Here is a 25,274-nt window from a genome sequence, read left to right as displayed (position 1 = left end):
GCAAAATTTACAAAGCATGACCAGATAAACCTCTGAAACATGCAGTATTGTTCCATAAACTATCCCCCACCTGATGAGGTGGAACATCTGCATCCATGGAGTTTAAATGTGTGATATGGAATAGTGAACCATCAGCTCAAAGGCCATTTTTTCATAGAAGGAACACTAGATTTTAAAAAATATCTCAACATCCTAACAAACCAACTTCCACAGATATTACAAGATGTTCCACTGCAGACTAGGAGGAATATGTGGTATCAGCATGATTTTAATTTCTTTGTTGCTTTCGCTTAGCAAACATTGATGCGTCGTGTTTCGGTTTTCTCCTGATGAAGAAAGGCAAGGTACCTTTCAAACCATGCATTGTGTGTGTTGATATAGTTTATTACATGGCATAATCCCAAAAATATTATATCATGAATAGTTATGAAGATCGGTCAAATATAAACGGGATTTTTGTTCCTGAACATCATCCGTTGGTAGGACTCGCCCCGCGCTTCTGCTATGCTTAAGCGGGACCGTTAGGAGTGAGGAGAGCATGCTGCTAGATATTTCCCGCCGTTTTGTCAGTAACGCTCATGATGTCAGAGTAACAGGTGCACCCCTCCACTATGCAACTCATAATTATAAACTTTCTTGCTCGTGAAGGAGTTACAACAGCGGAAATTTGCCAGAAATTGACTGTACAGTTCAGTGATCAAACATTGTCCAGGATGCATGTGTTTGCCTAGCATAAAAGATTCAAAGAAGGACGAGAACGTGTGGAAAATCGGCAACACGATCGCCGTCCTCAGACCAGCATTACAGACGAAAATGTTTGTGCGGTTAAAGACCTTATTGATGACGATCGACGGGAGAGAGTATTAAAAATTGCAGAACAAGTCTGAATCAGTTATGGGAGCTGTCAAGCAATCACCACAAACGACCTACAGTTCCGTAAAGTGTGTTCTAGGTGGGTCCCTCGCCTTCTGACCGAAAATCTGAAGTCAAGACGTTTGGAGGTCTGTCAGAGGCTTACAGCAAGGTTTGCGGAAGAAGGTGATGCATTTTTGAGTCGGATCATCACCTGCGACAAAACATGGGTCCACCACTACACTCCCGAATTCAAACAAGCCAGTAAGGAGTGGCAGAGGAAAGGGGAGGCAGCACCAGTGAAAGCTAAGACTAGACTGTCGGCTGGCAAGGTTCTAGCCACCATTATTTTTTTTTGATCAGCGAGGCATTTTGCTGATTGAATTTTTTGCATGAGCAACACACAATCAATGCTGCTTACAACTGGGAGCTGTTGAACAAGGCGAGGGTTGCATATCGCCGCAAAAGACGAGACCAACTGATTCGACAGGTCATCCTCCTCCAATACAATGCATGGTCCCATACTGCAGCTCTGTCTCCAAGCTACAGGAAATGCACTGGACTACACTTGATCATCCTCCTTACAGCCCGGACTTATTGCCCTGTGAATTCCACTTCTTTGGACCGCTTAAAGAAGCTCTAGAAGGGCAACGATTTGAAGATGATGAGAGTGTGTAAGACTTTGTGTGCAACTGGCTGGTGACACGACCCTGTTCTTTTTATGATGAGGGCATCGAAAAGCTATCCACACACTGGGACAAATGCATTTACAAAGCAGAAAACCTTTCTTTATGATGCAAGTGGGATTTTAATCTTTTTTCCTCTATCACAGATTCTGTTCAGATTATCATTCTGGATTTGCAGAGTTTGGATTACCTGAGTTTTACTGTACTGATTATAATTAGGAAGTTTCTGAAAGACCTCTCGTTATGTCTGCTGTGTATGTTGAGCATGTTAAATGTTGCCAACAAGTGAGTAATTGTTAATTAGCATGACCATAAATAATAAAGGTGGACCACAAGCACACTTGGATGCAGAAAATCTTGCCCATGCTCATAAATCGCAACAGTATTTTACCTTCTGTAAGGTTTTCACATTTACCTAACATCTGACTCTGCCCAGCCATTACTGTTTCTCTCTAAAGCTTACTTGAAGTTCTGGAGAAATAAATCTGAACCAATGAGCAATGTTGCATTTGATGTGTAATAAAAAGTGGGTCAGAAATAGACTCCCTTAATGAAATTTGCTACAATTGGAAATAATGAGGAGTGGGACTAGATCAATGTAATATGATTAGAGACTCAGCCTTGTTGCTAGAAGCATGACAGTGGAAAAGGCAGGGTGGCTCTGAGACATTTCATTACTAGGGCCTGGGTGAAATGAAATGGCGTACGGCTTTTAGTGCCGGGAGTGTCCAAGGACAAGTTCGGCTCGCCAGGTACAGGTCTTTTGATTTGACACCCGTAGGTGAACCTGCACGTCATGAGGATGAAATGATGATGAAGACGATGCATACACCCAGCCCCCCGTGCCAGTGAAATTAACCAATGATGGTTAAAATTCCCAGCCCTGCCGAGAATCGAACCAGGGACCCCTGTGACCAAAGGCCAGCATGCTAACCAGTTAGCCATGGAGCTAGACAAGGCCTGGATTTTTAGGTGGCATAAACCTGCATTGTAGTTTCTTGCATGCTTAAAATGGGTTATTCTTTTTATATTTTTATTTTAGGTTTTGCTTCTTGGATGCAGCCACTGATGTCCTCTAAGAATGTTTTGTTAGAGGAAGCCATTTCTTTTCAGTTTTGATTCAGTTAATTTATAACTACCGGGCGAGATGGCCGTGCGCATAGAGGCGCGCGGCTGTGAGCTTGCATCCGGGAGACAGTAGGTTCGAATCCCACTATCGGCAGCCCTGAAAATGGTTTTCCGTGGTTTCCCATTTTCACACCAGGCAAATGCTGGGGCTGTACCTTAATTAAGGCCACGGCCGCTACCTTCCAACTCCTAGGCCTTTTTTATCTCATCGTCGCCATAAGACCTATCTGTGTCGGTGCAACGTAAAGCCACTAGCAAAAAAAAAAATTATAACTGTTATGTTCTTCAGTCTAATTATGTGTTACCAGTGCTGCTTTACAGTGTTGAAGGATAGAATCTAAAGGCTTCATCAATAAACTGACTGCAGGCCTTCTGAAATGTGGATGTATCGTAGAATGTTCAAGATCCCACGGGTAGAACAAGTCACTAGTAGTATGTATGGTGTATGGCTTTTAGTACATGTTCAGCTCGCCAAATGCAGGTCTTTTGATTTGACTCCCATAGGCGACCTGTGCGACTAACAAGGAAGTAATGCGGAGTCTTAAAGCAGGAAAGCAGACTATTTTAATCACACCCCCAAAATTACAAATGTAGCTTTTTCAAACTGAAAATTTTCTAAGAATGTTTTCATGGTCACATTGTCCGCCTCTGTAGCATAACGGTTAGTGTTATTAGCTGCCGTCCTTCGGGGCCCAGGTTCAATTCCCGGTACTGCCAGAAATTTTTAAAAAATGATAGGAGGGCTGGTATGTGGTTCAAATGGTACACGCAGCTCACCTCCATTGGAGATGTGCGTGAAAAGAGCTGCACCACCTCAGGATGAGGACATGAGTCTACATTTACATGGTCGCATTGATTGGCACATTCCATGGGACATATGTGTCCCAAAACCTATCGTCAACTAAAGTTAGCTATCTTCAAGACTGCCAAATCTGGAAAAAATAAACATTTGCCGACTGTTGCTGATGGACTTACTTCTTCTAGCATGGGCGCCTGCAGGATCTTTTCCAGAGGGGGGGGGGGGCTCATTAACAAATTTCTTGAATATAAAAACCAATATAACATCAGCAACATTAAATTGTTTACAGAAATTTCCAGTTATAACAGATGTTAGATGACTGTTAGTAAGTTCAGTTTATGAAATAATCTGGTATGATATTAAAAAATTGAATATCAACTTTTTTAGAATTCCTGGGGGGGGGGGGGGCAGCGCTTCTCCTTCCCCCCCCACCCCCCCATCCCTTGCGGGCACCCATGTCTCCTAGCAACACTAGCAATGTGTGCAACTGCAGATTTGTGCTGCTCAAGATGGGATTTCTGCTCACATTTAATCTAAAATAAAAGATAGAAATCTTAAGTATACAGTACTTCAGTAAGTATGCTAGGATATTGCAGTGCAGTTTTTAATTTTGTTATGGGAAACTTACTTGCTTGGCGCATTCCTGACAGAAGACTACTCAACCATTCATTGTAAAGTTTTGATTTGTTGTATCCATTTTTTAATTAGGCATTGTTTTGCTATGCAACAATTAAAGTTAGAAAACTATTGCAGGAACAATTTACCATGCTTTCTGTCTGCTGTGCCCTCCATGGACGACTGGAATAGCAGTGAAAATAATTTGACAGTGAGTTTCAATGGGAAAATAACATTATTTGTTTGAATAAGGCAAAACAGCTAGGTGTCAACCCTTCATTTAGGTATTTTGAGGTACAATGAAATTCTCATATTCTGCATCAGAAAGTGTGAAATGATTATATATATCTTGAAATTTGTTAATTAAATAGCAAGTGGAAAAAAGGTTAAACTCTAAAAATTCTGGCCCTATTCATACCAGCCTTAACTGCCATTTCTTTCTTGGCTAGATTTTTTAACTTGCGAGTGAACATGTCCCATTGCAATACAGTATTTTTCTGAACAAAGTATGAAAATCTCCTCTCAGGACAACCATTACAATCTGCTCTAAGTGAGATTCAAACTTATTGTTTCATTTTTAGCTTCAACAATGCAGTTTAGTGTGCAATCCTTGTGTGTGTGTGTGGGGGGGGGGGGGGGGTAATATCACACCATTTTTTAAAGATTTTTCCATGTTTGAAACATTTAGCAAAATATATTAAACATACTTTTTGACTCTCATTTCTTCTTTCATTTAGGTTTAAAATGATAACAGGCTTTGAATTATTTTATTGAAGATCATAGTATGCTTGAAGACTGTAACCCTAGAATCATAAAGTCCCTCCAGTGTAACACGAATCATAAACTTTCGTCTGTCAGACTACAAAAAAGAAAAGCACTTTAATAAGCATAAACCCAACATTTTGCACAAAATACAGAATATGATACTTAAAACTACCACACTTAGTGATGACAATACACTTTGGTCAGTTTTACCTCAATAGGCACATTCAATGCACTGTTTTGCCTGGTGATTAAGACAAATGTGCCTTCGGCATGTCCTACAAAATAATCGGGTCATTCTTCTTTTCTTTGATGGACAAAACGCACAAATTTTTTCTTCCTTCAGCAGTACCTGATTGAGGCTCTTCAGGAATGCCATCTTTTCCAAGAACTTCAGCGATGGTCCTCTTCAGGCTGCGCCTCAAAGTTGGTGTCTGAAGTCTCTCTTGCGGCTCTGGAGCCATTAGCATTTCAGATATATCCTTTGAAAACTCTCGCCTTGAAAGTGGCTTTTGGCCTTTTTGAACCATCTTATGCACAAGTGATCTATTAATCATACTATAAAAGATACACATTGGTCATCTTCTCGTTTTTCTTGAAGAGGACATCAATGTTGACATTTCATCTAAAGCAGAGCCAGCCAACTGAGTATCCGTGTGATGTCAGGTAACACGTCACACACTCTGCTCGGGCAGCGAAATGAAGTACTTAGTACTGTAACTGAGAAGTAAAGGCTAGAGGGGCGAGGGGAAACACAACGTCATTCGTAGGGGGAGGCCCAAGGGCTGCAGGTAGTACAATGCGGTTATGTGTAGTACATATTTCTCTCCAAATAATTTATTGTAACGTAACTTTGTTATGAATTAACATAAAAGTTATGAAGCAACTTTATTTCTACATATACAAACTAAACTAACTTTTTCCGGTGAAACTTTTTAAATGATATTGAACACAAAATTGCTGTGCTTTACAATATCACCCAATGTAAAAAATAGTGCTAATAGTAACAAACAGCACAGTTTTACAACAAAAATAGTACAGAGAGTTATCTGTAAACTCAAAACATACGTTTTATCTCATGATATCGATACTCAGTTGCCACTCGTGGGTTTCCTTGATTTTTGTAGTTTTGTTTCGTTTACTAGTTTTGCAATTTATGGAGTTAATGTTTGAGGAAACACTAAGTTTAAGAGCACACTTCAAATCGTGATCTGAAAACCGGCTTCAATGTTTTGGTTTTATTGATTTAAAATAGAACCTATGCAATTGGGGAAACCTTTTCTTTTAATATTATGAGCCCAACTACTCCAGAATTGCGCCCTACCATAGAAGGTGCACCATCTGTTGCTATTGAAACTAGTTTGTTCCATGGCAAAGAAGCATTTTCGACAACACTTACAATGCAGTTGAAAATGTCGATGCCTTTCGTGGTATTCTTCATAGGCACTAAATCCAGTATTTCCTCCCAAATTGTAAAGGTTTTTGTCAACCCCTCGTATGAAAACGGCTAGCTGGGCCGTGTCAGAAATATCTGTGCCCTCGTCAATTGCTAAGGAGTATGCCCGGAAGCTTTTTGTCAGTTCTAATAATTGTAGGTGGACATCATCAGATAGGTCTCGAATTTTTATCGACACTGTGTGAATGATATTTAGACAAAACCCCTCACCTGCTAGAATTAAACATTCCTTTACGAATTCACCACCACTGAACGGTTTAAGTTTCTTTGCAATTAAATATGCAATTTTATAACTCAGTCGAACTGCTGACTCACTGATCGAATGCTCAACATGGTTATTTAATTCATCTTTTAGTTCTGTAATTACACGTACCCTTTCCTCGCCTTGATACTGATCATAATCTGCAGCGTGATAAAAACTGTAGTGGCGTTGTAAATTATATATATTTATATATATACATTTAGCTGTAGCAATCCTATCATTTTCAACAAATAAATATAGATCTTCCCATAAAGATAAAACGATCGGAGGTGTAGATAGCTTCTCACACCGTGATGTGCCCGGTTCGTCCATACTTATGTACTGTACCACTAACACCATACGTCTGAGGATATTGATAGGTATGTCAAAATGATAAAAAACCTTTATTCGGAATTTGATCCTCGATTTAACAATTTGGAGTGTCTGTAAACTTATATTCAACTTTTAACCACGCCATTTTCAGTTGTTGCAGATAACGTTGATCTAGACCTACAGTTAGAGTTATTAGATTTACAGTGTGATAGAGAACTAAGAGATAAATTTTTAAATAAGAAGGGTTTGTGTGGCTTTTTGTGAAAAGTGTCTATAAAAGCCGTAGCAACCAGCATGTATTGCACTTCACGTGTTTACTACAAAGCGACTCTGTCTCTTCGTCTCCAGTCTACGACAGCGGCTCCCCACCTTTTGCGCTTTTACGTCACACGGGCTCTTCGACGTCACACGGTCTCTCTTACATCACACGCCAGCCAGTTGGCCGACCCTGATCTAAAGTGTCCATGGCACCTTTAGTCCCATTGTAGTCTTCCGCCATATCTGGTTTCCCACTGGCTGCTATTGTTCCTACTTCATGGCATGTAGAAAGAAGGATTATATTCTTGTTTGGTTTGCCTTTATAGGATACCATTGTTTTTATACCATCATAACAAAACATGGAGGACCCAAGCTTTCTTTCTCTGACTGTTTTTACCTTTGGCGGTGTCTTTTCTCATTGTTCCAATGATTGTCAGGTTATGGTAGCAATGCAGAGAATCAGCCAGACGAATTAAGGTGAACCAATTGTTGGTAGTAATATTTCTGTTTGATCCATGTATTGACCGGGCAGTTTCATTCACGAAATACATGGCCAAAGGGAGGTTTGTTGGATTAGTACCTTTACCAAGGTATGGGATCGCATTGAGCATGTACTTCGTTTTAACATCACATAACAAAATTATTTTTATCCCATATTTATTGGGCTTTTTGGGCATATACATGCAAAATGGACAGCGGCCTCGAAATGCGATCAGCTGTTCGACTGTCAAGAAACCTCCTGGAATACAGTTATGAGTGCAGGCTGAAACAAACTGATCCCAAAGCTCACGGATAGGTGCAAACTTATGTTCACGATGCAATGGTCTGGTTGTCTTGTCGTCAAATATAAGACTGTTTATAAGAAAGTCAGAACGGTCTTTTGACATGCAAGATACATAGCATGATCCACTGAAACTAGGGTCAAATAATTCTTTAGAGTTCACATGGTTACTTTTCTGAGCAGCTGAGAGTACTAACAGACCCATGAGAGATTACATTTCTACTAAATTAGTTGTGCAATTGGTTGAGGTTATATTTCGGTATTTTTATCAGTGATTTCAGTATTGGTGTGAGTAACTATTTGGTTTAGCATATCATCAGAAAAAAATATAATGAAAGCATCTATTGGACTTTCCACTTTTGCTCCATCATTTACTGGCCTTTGTCTCATATAAATAATATTTCGAGCTGGTGTTCGGCTTCCAGCTCTTTGTGGCTTTTTTGCGGACCACTTATGACCGTCTCATCCTCTGAGAATAGTTTTCCTTGGAACAATTATATTTGCGTGGCTACTGTTGTTTCTATCATTATCGTTATCACTGTCAGATTCTGAATGTTGATTACTATTACTTGCCTGATGTGCGCCCTGAGATGAAGTTTGAAGTTCTTCACTTGCCGAGTGGTCGCTTTCATCTTCTGAGCTGTTGAGCAACGAGGTAGGGTCGGCATCACTGTCTGACTAATGCAATAATTCTTCTACAACATCTTCAACTTCACTTACATCACTTTCATTACCACTAATGTCTCCTGAAGAGAGTGGTTCTCTGTCTAATTCAGAAAGAACTGCCGCTATCAATTCATCATCGTGCACTAGATTTTCCATTTCAGTATCCTATTAAGCTTACATATTACGTACAAAAAACATTACTGTAATAAACCAAATATTCACACTATTTACAGCTATGTACAAATCACGAACACTTTCACAAATCATAAACTTTCGTCTCTCAGACGACGGTCATATCGCAGCAAACAAACAACTGGACCTTTATGCTTGAAACCAAGGTCAGCATTGATTGTTGATAGCTGGGGAAGAATAGATGGAGGGGGAAGGCATAGTTCATTAGCGTCTGGAAATTCCCGTGGAATGTTTATAAAACAGAGTTATTCTTATCTTTGTGTCACCCCAACAAAATACGGTAAAATACATATTAATAACACCACCAAACAAAATATATACAATTCCATATAAAGATCTATAGGGTCTTCTCGTCTTTTATATTTATTTAAGCCTTTTGACTCAAAAGTTAAATTCTATTTATTACACGGAGACAGTTAATGTTTCGTCAAACCATTCATTCCAGCCTTCAATTAAAAGACTAATGATTATGCTACCTTTGCACGGTCAAAATACCGCGGCCCTTTAATTTTACTATCAGGGGGCAGGCCCGACCTTAAATTCATCCCAAAAGGACATGTTTTTGATAAACAGGCGAACATTAAATTTGCCTAGTTCCTTCATGTAAATTTGCATATACTAAACGTCTTACACCTTTATATACTAATTTTATCATTATTACATTTACATTTATATTACATAAATCACTTCAATATTCAATTTAATATTATTATAAAATCATATTACAATAAAATAACTTATAACATTATTCAACTGATGGCTAATTAAAAGCCTACACTTCTTTATAACTCTATAATAATTATAAATTCTATTCTAAAGCTTATCCCTTAAAATATTATACTCAATTAACAGTTAATATATTAATATAAAAACTACTATTAAATACTGAATTAAATTCATTTCTTGAAGAACCAGATATCTTAAAAACCGACTAATATTTCATTACAAACTTGCTATTCTTGATAATAGTACCACACTAACAAACATAACAAATTAGCTCTTTTTAATTCGGGAAAAATAAATCTCTATTCCAATTTTAATAAACCCTGATACACAAGGTACAATATTAATCTACTTTTCTAAAAATTTATTTTCAACTTTTTCAATTTCCCTTCACAGTACTACTCCACTATAAATAAATAAATTTGTTCTATTACTATACTAAAACATACATAATTAATGTTATTTCAATTAGATCAAAATTTCCTATTCATCAAATTTTAAATTGATTGCGTAGTCTGGGAGACGAAAGTTTATGATTCTAGGGTTAATAAGAGCAATCCTCTAACAACTCACCCATAGAAAGCACGACTGTTGTTACCTTTGTTCTTTAGTATTAAAATTTTCATTTAGAATTTCCCAAGCTGATGTTCTGTTATAGATATATATATATAAATATATATTTTCACTTACAGCAGTTGACTGCCTGTCAGAATTTGGTCAGCAAGACAGCGAGTATACTGAAGATTACACCGCTGCAACTCGGCGTCAGTTAGACAGTCTCTCAGGAGCCAGCGATCAGGAAGTAGCCAGCATACCGGCACTTGAGACCAGGTATTTCTGTGGTGTTCACATGTTCTAAAATTAGTACATTTTATTAATCAGACTGATAGTAGTAAATTGTTTGTGTAAATCGTAAGCCAATACTGTATTCAGTTCTAGAAATAATACTAGTATTATACTGTACATCCGAGAGAGCTTGAGACATGGTGCAGTGAGAGATACTAAGGAAGAGGAATAGAGTTGGTTGCCACTGAAATATGCACCCCTTCATGTCAGAAATTAGTTTAATTCACCTGCAGTTGATACTGAGTGTAAATAATGCACATGAAAAACAATTTTTCATTTTGACTGAAAATGATCATGTTATATTTAAACAAATTTATGCTCATGAAGGAATTGTTAAAATAACTACAAAACTACAGATGACAGGAGCAATCTTAATTGGCTAGAACAGCCCCTGCGCAAATAGTCTCAGCTGCAAAACATTTAGTTGCAAGTGGCTGAGTCGTGACTGATCAGTATATGTACATGTGTTACTGGAGTCTGTCTGAAACTAATAAAAACTAATGTTAAATATTTAAGTTTTATTAGGTTTATTTTCTCAAAGAAATCTAGTAAAACGTAGTTTAATGCTTTGTGGTGTAGTGCAGTGCAGTGCAGGGTCACATGGAGAATGTTTTCGCAAAAGGCTTAGCATTGTATGCTCCTGGTTAGGCTGTGGTAGTCTAGTCTCAACCTCTCCGAGACAGAGACAGGTGATGACCATCTGGCCACAGCAGAACAGGCACACTCGGATGATGGCATTGGTCAGACTCCCAATTGGAAAGTTGAAAGATCTGAAATGGAAAAACTTCTGAAGAGTTGTACGGTTCCGGAGTTCACTCAGCATACAGGAGAAATGACTACCAGTTTAATTCCTAGAGGCAGAGGGAACAAACCATAGCTGCTCCACAAGGTCTCCCATATAAAATCAGACCAAACGCATAGTGTTTGTACTCTGTGCTATGCCAGTTGCCTCAGCCGAACTTATGTTGTGCTTTAAGTGTGTATACAATCTTACATGAAATCTTACCTTATAAAAGGTACAGGAAGTGCCATCCTTCCTGGGTTATACAGGCATTGTATCTGGTAACCACATTCTGGCTGACATGAGTGAGTTCCACTACTGTAATGTTCTTATTTCATTCGTGATGTTTTCTTTCAGTTCATACTTTTTCTTTCAATTTACCCCACAAGTAAAAATCACATATTGTTAGATGTGGAGAACGAAGGGGAAATGGACCAGCACTGATCACTCTGTCTGCAAACACTCCCAAGATTGTAAGAAGGGAATCTTCTGCTGTATGAGCAGGAGCTGAATCTTGTTTAAACCACCCATATGACTTTTCTTCTTCCATTAACTGATGGAAGAACGGTGTCACAATGTCATCTTGGTACCTCTCTGCATTTACGGTCGTCTTGGAAAGAGTAGGCCCAATTATTCGTCTTGCACTAACAGCATGCCAAACACCGACCTTCCTATCATAATGAGAGACTTCATAAACACCATTAGGGTTTTCTGCACGCTAATAGCGAGAGTTAGAACTGTTCACATGATAATTAAGATAAAACCAGGCCTCATCCAAAAAGAACACAAGCTGTGGGTCAAATAAACGATCATTCAGCAATGCAAGATACCACTCACAATATCTCACTCTTGTGTCTGAATCAGCAGGTTTTAAACAATGGGCCAGTGTAAACCTCTATGGTTTGATGCATAACAGCTTTGTAGCTCTGTGTGCAGAAGAAACCGAAACCCCTACTTGTTGTGCTAATTTTGTGAGTGATTTATTTGGTGACCATTCAAGATTCACACCGACATCATATAGCTTTTCATTTGTTAAAAATGTTTGTGTGCATGCATGTTTTTTATGAGCACTGAACTAGTAGTTTCGAATGTATTTCTAGTTATGTGAATCTGTGCTTGTAAAGCCGACACTTCACCAGGAAATTGCTGAACAAATGCATTGCATACCCGTCAGGCCGACTTGTACTTAAAATAACTTTTACATACAAAAATACGGTGTTGCAATGATAACCGCCTCACAGCATGAACAGCTGAGATTCAGACTGGCAACTGCTGCTTGCGAGGTCAAACACATGCACGCTGCTTGCAAGGTCAAGAATTATGCGTGGACCTCAAATACTGCAGCTTACATATCGCAGAATAAAAACGCTGCTAGGGTGGTATTTGTTTATGGGGAGACCTTGTACTCCACTTCTCCTAGAGCCTTGATGGCTGGGCTGAATGGCTCAGACAGTTGAGGCGCTGGCGTTCTGATCCCAACTTGGCAGGTTCGATCTTGGCTCAGTCTGGTAGGATTTGAAGGTGCTCAAATATGTCAGCCTTGTGTTGGTAGATTTACTGACACATAAAAGAACTCCTGCAGGACTAAATTCCCGCACCTCGGCATCTCTGAAAACTGTAAAAGTAGTTAGCGAGACGTAAAGCCAATAACATTATTATTTAGAGACTCGATGACCTAAAACATTTTATCTTTTGTTAACTTACCATATTTATGAGCTGTACCAATTATCAAACTTTTAGTCCCAATAACTGCTGATGAGACGCCTTAAATGTGACCAGCTCATCTACCTATCTGAATATCATGATAGATCTTAGTGCCTGAGATTAGTAAAATGTAGGACATTTTCAGTGTCTCACCCTATTTTGATAAGTGAAATAAATATCACTGAGCTACTAAGCTTAGTAAGGGAAATTACTTTGATTACAAAGCAGAAAAACTTTTCTTCAGGGAATAACAAAAACAAAACTTTGTTACTGTCCTTTAGTAGGGCCTAATGCAGAAATGTTTTCCTGAGAGCTTTCCTATGGAGACAAAACATTTGCTGAATACTTTATTGATGTTAATAATGTAAAACAAGAATATTTTAACTAGTTTAACAGTTTTTAAGTGAAAGTACAGTACAGGTCAGTGAGATGTAAGACGATGGATAGTTTGTGGAGGATCTGGTTATGGAATGTTGAGTCTAGCCTTGGGTATTTTAGTGATTGGTCATGACTATCGCCATTTCTCTTTTGTGAACTTGTATGTCCTTGAACAGATTCATCTATCCTCTATCCTGAGGTTTTCACTACATCATATTTTTAAATACTAGTACAGTATAAATCATGTTTTATACTTAAGTTTAAATAAGAAATAACATATTTTTATGAAGTAGCATATAATGTATATTTCAGTGATATAATAACACCTTTGAAATCCAGCCCACAAGGAGACATACCTTCAGAGAGTTCCATCCCAGCTGAACTAGAACAGAAGTCTCAGGATGTAGAACAAGTCCAGGTGCAAATCAATAGCGAGCTGGCAGTGCCTCCTCGGCCAGGTACAGACCAATCAGATGATGAATACTGCACGCTTCCATGCACAGGTACATCGCACTTTAGTAATAGTTTCATGTGAATAATATAGTAAGCACTTAGGTATGGGAATGAAGCATGACAACAATCTTGATACAAGAATAGATCTTGAATGACTAACTGTACGATGCTTGCAAGAGGAGAAAAAGAAAACAGATTTTTTTTTCTTTTTTTTTTCAATAAAAGTACTATTCTATATGACCCAAGAAATTGCCTTAACTCATTGATAAACATTGTCACTTACCTGCAAGAGTAACCATGAAAGTTTGCATTTATAACCATTTTGGTTTCATTTGGGTACCATGGAGTAATAAACCAAACTTATTTTGGAATAGTCATTTTGCCTTCTTATAGCATACTTTCTACTTGGGTATAACATTTTAAACTGAAGTTTGAGAACCAACTTTCATTTCAATAAAATAGATTTAAAACTCTAAAAACTCAAATTTTGTTGTAATTAATGAAATCCTTGAATTTCTACTTTTGTACTCCTCATTGTATATATGTTAATATGTGTTGGAACACAAGCATTGCATGCAAAATCATCCTAAGTTTCTGCACCTCAGTAGATGACTAATGTACACTGCATGGTTATGTATAACCAACAATGATGGTTTATAAGCTTGGTTTATCAAATTACCTATCTCATTTCTGCATTCAGTATTATAATTTGATGTGTGATTGTCACCTGAAAATTCCATTTTTTGTTTCTTTTTATTTTCTTGATAGCTCAAATATAATAATTATTTTTTCTCGAAAACCAGAGTTTGGAATTTGGGCATTTGCCGTAAGTTTAACATTCAGGCAGAATTCACAGAATTTTTCTTTAAGAATGCATAACCTGCATCGAGGGGATTTTTAAAGACTTTCAGCGCACTGACAGGGCTGTTCATTTTACTGCCGTGTAGTTTAAGGTTTACGCTAAGAAATGGGCCATTATTGTTTTTCCTCGTCCTGTAAAATCTTGCCACGCGACTTGTGGTATGATTTCCTCAAGAACTTCACATATGGTTGTTACAAGATTATTTTCTATATTGATTGCTGTCTAATAAGTCATTCAAAATTATGACCCATACATGGAATTTTATATATCAATTCACATATTATGTTTCAAGATTATAATTTTGAATTATGGATTTGGATTGACAGGTAATTCATAAACTTGCAATGATGTTCATTTCCTTATGATCTATGAGGCTGTCCTTGTCCTTTGCAACTTGAATAACTTTGAGACAAAATTCAGAAAATTCAAGTTCCTACTACATGTACACGAACAGGTCAGTTGTTACTTCAGCAATAACAGCAAGGTTCCAGAGTTTCTCTGAAGATGTCTGCAGTTCAGATACTAATTCAGCATATTTGATGTAAATCAAGGAGAAAATAGTTTAACACAAACTCATGGGTGAACTGCAAAACATTACGTCATTCTGTTCACGTAATCAGTTTATTGTAAAGTACGGTAACTATTTGTTGTTTCTGTTTGTTGAGGTAGAATGCTGATAAGCATTGCCACTGAATCATGTCTGGCTCCATGGCTAACCAGTTAGCAGACTGGTCTTGATCCAAAGAGTCCTAGCTTTGATTCCTAGCTGGGCCAGGGATTTTGAACTTCATTGCTTAATTTCCTCTGTGTGTGTATGTGTTTGTTTTTTCTTCAACATTAGCTTTCATCCTAGGTAGGGCTCCATCCTTACAGATGTGCAGGTCGCCCATGGGTGTCAACTCAGAAGACCTGCACTAGGCACTCCAGAGTCCATACGTTGTTGTTGTTGTCGACGTCGTTGTTGTCATTGTCGCAGTTGCTGCTGTTGTTGTTAGTTGGATCATCACTAAGTCAGGGAAAATAAACATATCTATACACAGGTATGCCAGTCATTGTCTTTTCCATGAAAATGATATGGATTATAAAACTCCAAATGAGAAATGAGATAGACAAATCAATCTATGATGAGTGTTATTCATATTAGAACATTGCATATGGCAGTAACCTGCTAGAGGGTAACTCACACCAAGGGCGTGTTTACTAGGTGGCAGCGGGATAGAGGGCATACTGCTGTGACTTAAGTGATAATTTTGCAACACTGCATTGGTTAAACTGAAGTAAGTTTCTCTAACCTCTCAATATGCACATCCACATAGCAGACAGGTGCAAAATGGCAGGCTGAGGAATTTTAACTCTGGAGATAGATTCAGAAGTATGTCTTAACAAATGGGTGAAAAGTTGAGGTCACCAGCCTACATAAGAAATGTGAGGAGTTATCTGATGGTGAGATAGTGTCACCAGTCGACAGGGCTGTAAGGTCATGAAGTAACTCGGCTACATTGCAGTATAATAATCTGTCCAGGTATTTCACGACTCGTAGCACAGATACAAATTTATTTATTTATTTATTTATTTATTTATTTATTTATTTATTTATTTATTTATTTATACTAAATTTTATATCTTTGTAAAATTATTTGTTTATATTTTGTTAAAAGCAAGTCACTACTTATTTACATAATTATAATCTTCATAATAAGTTTATGTAAAAAAAAAAGTAACTTTTCATGTAATTCTTGGAAGATTTTTTTTTCAAAAACACAAAAAAGTTTTGCATAATAGCATATTACATTTAATGAATTTGTCGCTGTATTCAGTCGTGCTTCCAGCTCTCTCTTTGCATCTATGCCCCGAGCCAAGCTTCAGGGCTGCTCCCGTGGACAGGGCCACTAATGGCAGATGTGTTCTCTTGGACTCACAGATGAACATTATGACAGTTCTTACAGTCATTTAAATATTTCATCATCACTAAGCAGCAGGTTTAAAAGCAAAATAATTAATAGCTCCTCCAGTATGAAGTATTACTAGATATTCTTGTCCCCTGATTGTGAAGTGTGAAACAATGCTAACACGAATGGCTCTGCATTAGACGTCATTGCAAAATATACTAGTCATCTGGGGCATTCCCACAACCATTTAGATCATAATTGTCTTCTTCTTGACCTTTTCCCACTTTATTGGGGTTGGCACTTGAAGTGGATTTGGTCCAGTTTTGTGGCCAGATGCCCTTCTTGGCACTAACCATATGACAATTAAATTGAAAACAAGAAATAAAGTGGTTCAACCTATTCAATACAAGGAAAATAAGAAATGTAATGTTTCATTCTTATTTGATTAAAAGCAGTTAAAAGCGGTACTGGTTTCGATTACTCTTCTGGGTCATCATCAGCCGATTGAATAAAAATATAAAACAATGCTTAAGTAAAGGATAAGTCTTTCACTAAAAGCAGTTTAAGAATCACTATAACACTATAGGGATTAGCACTGCGTGATGTAAGATCCTAAAATCCAGAAGAATTCGAAGATCAGTCATTTAAATGAAGCAAGGTGAAAGTTCTTGAAGAGCAGCATAACATACGTAATGTCTGTCTTTAAACTAACCATATGTGAAGGCTTGTATTGACTTCTGTGATTATTATTATTATTATTATTATTATTATTATTATTATTATTATTATTATTATTATTATTATTATATGGTAACGTACACAAAACAATACAAAGATTAAGTATACATGAACAGTAAGCACAAAATATTACATTATATACGTAATTACAATATATACACATTATAACATTGAAAACAATCATGCAAGCAAAAGGGTTCAAAGAGTTAGATCTGAATTCTGTAGCCATTGTATGGCCTCAGCAGAAGCCACCGCAAACTCCTGGATGGATCCAGCGAATGCCCGAATGCCCTAATGCCCTTCCAATGCATTCGGTGACAATATTGTCGATAGTCTGCTTAACTGCACCACAGTCACAGGCTGGAGAAGATCTCATACCCCATTTAAACATCATTGACCCACACTGTGGTGGTTGGTAGTGTGACATACTCCAATGAATTTCTTCCTGTTTTGCAATAGTCCAGCTCTCACAACTGTAAAGTAGTCCACTCATGACAAAAGATTTTACAAACGCCTTTCTTGTTTCTAAATTTGTATGGGTATTTGTTAAGACTTCTTTTATTTTCAAAGGCCTGTTTACCAAGAGCCAGGGCTTTTTTTTTTTTTTTTTTTTTTTTTCTTTCTGGAAAAAGAAGTGCCAGAACTCACAGGAGGGAAATTAAGGACGAAGACATGGGATTTACCGAACATTTAAGAAAGCATGCAATTTTCATCAAAACCTACTTACACTGAATTCAAAACAATTTCCAAATTTTTGACATGTCATCATCCTCCTCAGTTCATTTTCTGGTCTTGCTTTTTGTATCCATGGCTGAATGACGACCTTGTATCAACCAAGTTTTGACATACTTCGTTGGATCAAATACCGTCAAAGGAGGTCCAACAATTCTTATAAATAGTAATGAGGTAATGGTTTTCACTGACAAAGATGATCTTTCTGGAGTCACAATCAAGTTAATCTGAGAAAATCCCCTTTCACACTCAGTTGAAGATATAGCTATTGTGTTGAGAGACCTCTGAACCCGAGAAAGTTCCCTGGGCATTTCTTCTCTGAATTTCAGATGATCTCTGAAGGCTCGAATAGCTTCTCTTTCATTCAGTTGGAATCTTCTTGCCAGTGTGCCTATTTCTGCTTCCGGTGCGTTCCACAAGAAAAAGAGCCCTGCCAAGAGCTATTCTTCTTTTGATTTCCTTGGTACATCTATTGTCTCAGTTATAAAGCTTCCTAAGTAACAGAAATGTTACACTTGTTCTATTTTAGAATTTCCTATTCTTATGTTTGTATTAACTTCCCTGCCATCTTTGCTCACAAGTACATTTTTTTTTTTCTTACTATTGACTTTAAGGTTGTAATATTTCAGTGTCTCACACAGAACAGTCAACATTCTACTTAATTCTTTCTCACAGTCTGTTACTATGGAAATGTCATCAGCAAATCTAATACTATGGATTATTTTCCCATTTATCTTTATTCCTTTAGTCCTTTCGTTCAAAACACACATTGCTTCTTCAATAAACAAATAGAAAAGGTATGGTGAGAGTGGACAACCCTGCGTCACTCCTTTCTTAATTCTTCCCATTCTTGTACATCCATTCACCACTACATTTGTACACTGGTTCTTGTAAATTTTCCAGATGAACCTCCTATCTTTCCAGTCAATTTCTTCATACATTTAAACAATAGTTCCCAGTTTATGTCAAAAGGTTTTTCCAAGTCAGTGAATGCTATAAACACCTTTCTGTTAATTTCTAACCTTCTTTCCAGTAAATGTAGAGAAGTACATTAAGACAAGCACAAAAACCTAATCCTCAAGCTGGTATGCTGACCATTCATCCAAGGAGCAGGCAGTCACAAACCTTAAGATGCTCGCTTCATACTGTTCTTTAAATCGCCTGCTAGGAGAGCTAGAGTGTAAATGGCGACACCAAGGAAGGTTATTTAAAATTGATTAATTATCCCTTTACTCCATTATATTACCTATAACTACAGCATTATAAACCCAAAACGTAGATATTCCAAATTGGGTGAATTATTTTGAAATACACTCTTGAAAATGGATTTTCACAGGATTTTTTCACATACATCCCAGGTAAAATTTCATAGTAGTACCTTACTTAAAGTCCCTGAACATGTAACCCTATCCTAAATGAAATAATTCTTAACAGAAGTCACAATCACACTTAACACAGAGAATAATGTGTATCGGTACTTGGAAATGATGATTAAAGATGCCCCAAACTAAATCTATACTCTTAAAATTGAATTTATTTCATCTTACAGTCCCAGTATTTTGTTCCAAACTCATAATGAATGTATGTTCTCAGGTACAATAGCAGAGAGAGAGCATAAGAAGTGGGAAACTGCTCCACCCCTCCCCAACAACCCATACTCTCCAGAAAACATCAGCAAAAGACTAAACAAGAGAAACCATTATAGCAACCGCAGCAGCAGTAGTGAAGCATCTGTGTGAGTAGTTTAACTGTGTAAAACAGTATACAATAATGAAGAATTTTCTCTTTATTTCATATTCATACCAGGTGTATGCATAAGTTTTTGCCGGTTTTTGTGGTAAAGAAACACGTAATTTTCCAAGGGAAATTCACTTTTTGTTTGTTCAAAATATTGGCCATCGGCTTCTACATACTTCGCCCATCTTTCTGGTAAGTTATGAATACCATGCCAGAAAAACTGCTTGTTTTTTGCAGCAAACCATTCGTCGAGCCATTTTCCAACTTTCTGGAAATTGCTGAAGTGCTGCTCTGTAAGTGCATGCCCCATTGATGTGAAGAGGTGGTAAGTCAGATGGCACCAGGTCGGGGCAGTACAGCGGGTGCAGAAGGATGTCCCATCCAAGTGATTTCAAGGTGTCTTTCACTGGTTTTGCTGTGCAAGACAGCGCATTGTCGTGTAACAAAATCCCTTTGCCATGTCTTCTGGCCCATTCCGGTCATCTTTCGATCAATGCGTGATTTAAATTAATTATTTGTTGGTGATAGCGTTGTGCATTAATGGTTTTGCTGGGCTTCAAGAGTTCATAATACCAGAGTGCGCTCTGTCTTTCACATTGAAATCACCAGGTTTAAATTGTCGAAACCATGTCTCAAATGTTCTAATCGATGGAGCATGTTCACTATATGTTTCTACCAGCAAACGATGACTTTCCACAGCCTTTTTCTTTTGATTAAATAAAGAAAGCAGTGCGTGCCGCAAATATTCTCTTTCAGGCACAAACGTCGACATGATCATTGAACTATACAACACAGATGCTAGTGTTTGGTGGACTCAAGTTGTATGTGTTGGTAGGTTAATGTCAAACGAACAAACTGACGTGTGGGTCAAATTCATATACTAAGTACTGTTTGCTGGCACCATCTCTTAGTGAAACCAGAAAAGACTTATGCATACACCTGGTAGTATGTCATAAGTTTACCAAAATGGCAGTGTCCTCAGTAGTGGCTTTTGTAGTACATCAGGTACAGCCCAGCTGCACTAACATTCCCCATAACAATTATCTTTACCATTTTCTGCATCCCTGTATTTTTCCATAAAACCTATTTGTTTTAAAAGACCACAGAATGTGCTATGTGTATTATGATCACTCAACTGGCATAGCGCTCATGGTTATGTCAAGAAAGCACCATAGTCCGTTTCCTTCACAAGTGCGCATTGCGGCCTACAGTAATTGCATCCCCTTTAAAATCCACAATACTGTGGGCTGACTTGTGACGTATGATACAACGGTTGCCATAGCAACTCGCTAGACCACCATCGGTATGTATGCCACTGTATTTCACTTGATGCAGCCCATAGAGGCAATAGAACATTTGGCTGGAATGATTTTGTCAAAAACATACCCGAATATGTAAGTCGAGCTTCCGGGTTGAATGCATTCCATCCCCCATAGCATTGCTGCCAGTATCTCAATCTCAAGCTAGAAAGTAAGGAACTGAGGACAAATTTACTAAGATATTTGTCATGAGAATTATGACTACTTTTCCAACAGCTGTAACAACAAGCTCATTATACATTTGAATGTGTGGTGTGCAAAGTATTCCTTGATGGTTATAATGTCATGTTGTGGCAGAAGACCTGCGAGTGAAGTATGAATAAGTGTGTATGAAAGTATTTACAGCAGCAAAAAGAGCAAAATAATCCTTGCACAGGTCGTGAAAGCCCTTATAGGGGTGGAAGGTAAAGGTTTCCACTATCCATAACTTCGGCATTAGCTTTATATGATGTAAAGTTTAAGAAAGTTCACACAAATGGTACACGTTTTGGCCCCTCTGGGCCTTCTCCAGCTTCAGGGATAGAATATAAAGTTAGCAAATCACTAATAAAATATACAACACTATAAAATCATACTTGAATTACCATATCTTATCTTGTCATTAGAAACATAAGGTAAGGTAAGGGTGTATTCTGCCCGAAGGCAGGTCCGAACCTCCGCAGAGGTGCGCCTGAGCCGGAGTTTATGTACGGTAGGGTGGCCAGTTCTTTTCCGCTCCTCCATTCCCTTACCCCCCACCAACAGCGCGTGGCAACCCATCCAAATCTTGACCATGCCCAATGTTGCTTAACTTCAGAGATCTCATGCGATCCAGTGTTTCAACACGGCTACAGTCGTTGGCTTAGAAACATAACCAAGAAGAAGAAACTCCAAATATAGGAACATACAAAAACAATCATTCTTGAAGTCTTGTTGTTAAAAGTGACTTTAGAGGTGTGAACAGTGGTTTCTGATATCAATTTGTAAGAAACAACAAAATAATCATCATTTTTCTAATTGACAATCAGAAAAAAATGAAACCTGAAATGTGCTGTCAGTATGAAAACAACAACTTAAAATTTAAAGTACTGGTAGTGAGCTGCTCTATGGAAAAGCTATATAAAATGGGGAAAGGAAAGGAAAGAAAAAGAATGTGGAGAATAATTAAATGAAAGGGAATAAATGTGACTCACTTTATATTTCTAACAAGATAAGATACGATACTTCAAGTTTAATTCTTCCTATACAGTCTACCAGTAGGAAGAAGCTGTTTGTGCTTTAAGTGGATAAAGATGTACCGTACTTAAGGGTACAACATCTCAGGAGCTCTGGCAATCATATCCCTGGAGGAGTCTGTTCTTTCACAGTGACATCATTGTCAAGTTCCCAGCTTCAAAGGACCAAAGAATAGATTTAACATACAAATGATAGACACTACTGGTATGTAGTCGAAGTATTATTAGCTCTCTTAGTTAATTCTATGTTTATATTATGTCTCTTTTAATAAGTACATGAAAATAATGCAGTGGATTATTTTTATTTGTTTTTATTTATTCCCAAAGAACCACCCCAAAACCTGAAATTCTTCTGTATACTTGTGTGTGATTTTTTTGGTCTGCACAACAGTTACATCCCAAGAGCTGCCATTATTGTCCTGTGTTTCTGGTCTTTCACCACCTGTGTGTATCTTTGTGCCTCTTTCCTTTGCCTGTGCTTATCTGGTTCTCTTCTTATCCTACACATCCCACATTAAGATTGAAGATCTGTCAAGATGGGAGTTGATGCATGCCCTCTGGATGAAGCTGGGAAGATAGAAATGTGCTCATTGGGGGCTGAGAAGAAATGGACACAGACTCTCAGATCATCAATCCTAGTTCCTCTATCTACTTCAAGAAATCAGTAAATGAAGATGTGGAGGTTTCTTTGTCCTTTTGTATTTTCATCTTTGTGTTAGTCTCTTTACCTGTTACTCCCTCTTCCCACACTGTCACTGTATTTATCCCATTTTGTATTCCTATTAGTGTTCCTTCCTCTATATGATTTAATTTGTCAGTTGTTTGATCCTTTCCATTACTTACGGAAATAGATTGTTTTCTCTCAGTATACTTATAAATTACTTTTACTTTTCAGGGAGTTTCCAGAGTTCAAAAGTGAGCCTGTTGGTATCGCCGTTATAGAGAAACCTCTACAAATTGTTTGTGCACCTGGTGATCTAGATTCCAAAAGGTAATTTAATTTTACCCTATTATTTTTTTGGTTATGCTTCATTTTTATTCTTGGCTAAAATTGGAGACAGCATAAACTTACCATGTAAAATTGTACTTCAGTATTCATATTACAATGATTTTGTCTTTGAACCATCTGTTCTTAGGAAATAGATATTCAGCAGTAAATTACCAGGACATCTGGCTCCTTAGCTGAATGGTCAACATTATGGCCTTCAATTCAGAGGGTCCTGGGTTAGATTCCTGTCTGGGTCGAGGATTTTTAGTGTCTAGTTAATTCCTGTAGTTTAGGAGCTTGGTGGTTGCCTTAATACACATCTTCATTTACATACAACACATCACACTACAAACCACCACAGAAACACACAATACATCCCTTCACACAGGTTTCCCATTCACACCATTAGACAATGGTTTTGCAGTTTAAGTCCTTAAACATCATCCTCTTGCCCTTAGACATCCAACGTTGTATATAAACTGGTGCTCAGGTCTAGAGAAGATTCTGGCCTCAACATTAGATAAGCACTCCTTTTTCCCCATTCTCTTCTCTTGCCTATTTCCCCCTTCCCTCTACTCACAATAGTACCTACTTGCTAACAGTAACCACTACCATTCTTATTCTGTCCTCCACTGACAAAGGCTGCAGCCAAAACTTTTTGACCCATGTCATTATTTTGTATTTGCTCTTTTCACACATGCTTGCATGCTAAGTCACTGCTCTCCATATATATGTTGAATCAAGTTATATACTAGTAATTATAGAAAGGCAGAAACATGGATAGGAATGCATAACCTGATCAATGACAGCTAAGCCTCAGATGAATAAAAAAAAAAAAAAAATAGGAAAAGAAGAAAGCTGGATAAAGACACAAAAAGCATGATGGGTATAGACCATGTAGGGAATCAACCAATCAGTCAATCAATTGGTGATCTTCATTTAGGGCTGTCACCTGGATGGTAGATTCCCTATCAAATGTTTATCAATCTTTTCCCTAAACATTTTCAAAGAACTTGGAAATTTATTGAACATTTCCCTAATGGGAAGACCCAAGGTATGGTTAGAAAAACCTTTGATTTAAAAAAATTCTGACTTCATGCTGTGCATGTGAGCTGCCTGGGCTGCATGTTTGAAATTCTCCTGTAACACATAAAAGTGCAATATTCTGGAAAACCGTTAAAGTTGCCTAATATAGATATTGACATTAAAGTAGGAAATTTTGCTCTAAATCCTATTTTTATGTCCCATTTTTGATAGGAAATCTGCTAGAGTTTGCAAAAAATGCATAACATTTTGTTGGTATAGAAAATTGAATTCTCATTGGGTGAAGTGAGCTCCATTTTAATAGGACTAACAGTTCAGACAGCGTATTCACTTTTAAGGGTCCTATATGCACAATTTTTCTGTCTAGCTCTACGTCAGCTAGCAAGATGATTTGTAGCCTATGACTATCTTGAAAATATAAGCTTTATAATGGTTAAATAATTATTGAAATAAGTAGGTTGGTTCCAAGATTAGGCCTGACACACAAACTAATTCACAAACTCACTTTGTTTATAATATTAGTATAAACACACACAATTAGGTGAAACATAAAATAAGAAACCTTGTACAGTGGTCACAAACAGGATGAGATGTCACCAGTAGAAGAAAAGAAAAATTGTTGTTTCCTCAAAATTCCACCTATAAGATACTCAATTTTGTTAGGTCCTTTTTGCTTAAAAATGTGTTCCTTACATACCGTATGGTAAGACATAAAATAAAATTGTAATCTGATCGAATTATAAGGTTCATTGCAGTACAGTACTCTCATTTGTTCACAGGTATGGGCGTGATTATTACATTAACTCCAAGTCATCTGCAGGTGATAAGTCCACAACAGCAATTACTCCAACCAAAACACACCCCAGTAACCTCCAGTCTTCCCAGCCTCAGGTAAGTAATGCAGACTTGCATTTGGTGTCCTTGCTGGAAGAACAAATTCAACAACGTGATGTTTACCATGCTTCACTGCGTGCCCGCAATGCCTCCCCACGCTTCAAAATAAATCCTATTTATGAACCTAGAGAAGGAGAAGAGGTGATTGATGATTCTAGAAGTAAAACGGTGACTCACAATGGGGAGGAGCTCAGTTTGGAGAA

General features: G+C 37.7%; 1 protein-coding gene across 9 annotated transcripts in view; it reads left to right on the top strand.

The window, feature by feature from the left end:
- Nucleotides 1–25,274, top strand: part of LOC136872018 (uncharacterized) — an 811,539-nt gene that overhangs the window by 743,182 nt on the left and 43,083 nt on the right. For 7 of the 9 annotated variants that reach the window (XM_068227294.1, XM_068227289.1, XM_068227290.1 and 4 more), the window contains 5 exons: nt 10,185–10,323; nt 13,514–13,704; nt 19,469–19,610; nt 23,041–23,136; nt 24,957–25,068. In XM_068227294.1, the coding sequence (XP_068083395.1) occupies nt 10,185–10,323; nt 13,514–13,704; nt 19,469–19,610; nt 23,041–23,136; nt 24,957–25,068 (680 nt within the window). The remainder of the gene's footprint in view (nt 1–10,184; nt 10,324–13,513; nt 13,705–19,468; nt 19,611–23,040; nt 23,137–24,956; nt 25,069–25,274) is intronic. The other 2 variants (XM_068227292.1, XM_068227293.1) reach the window with 2 other exon arrangements.

The sequence above is a fragment of the Anabrus simplex genome, chromosome 4, assembly GCF_040414725.1.
Source record: "Anabrus simplex isolate iqAnaSimp1 chromosome 4, ASM4041472v1, whole genome shotgun sequence".
In the NCBI taxonomy this organism is placed as follows: Eukaryota; Metazoa; Arthropoda; class Insecta; order Orthoptera; family Tettigoniidae; genus Anabrus; species Anabrus simplex.
The sequence above is the reverse complement of the archived record's forward strand: the minus strand, read 5'-3'. Positions and strand labels throughout refer to the sequence as shown.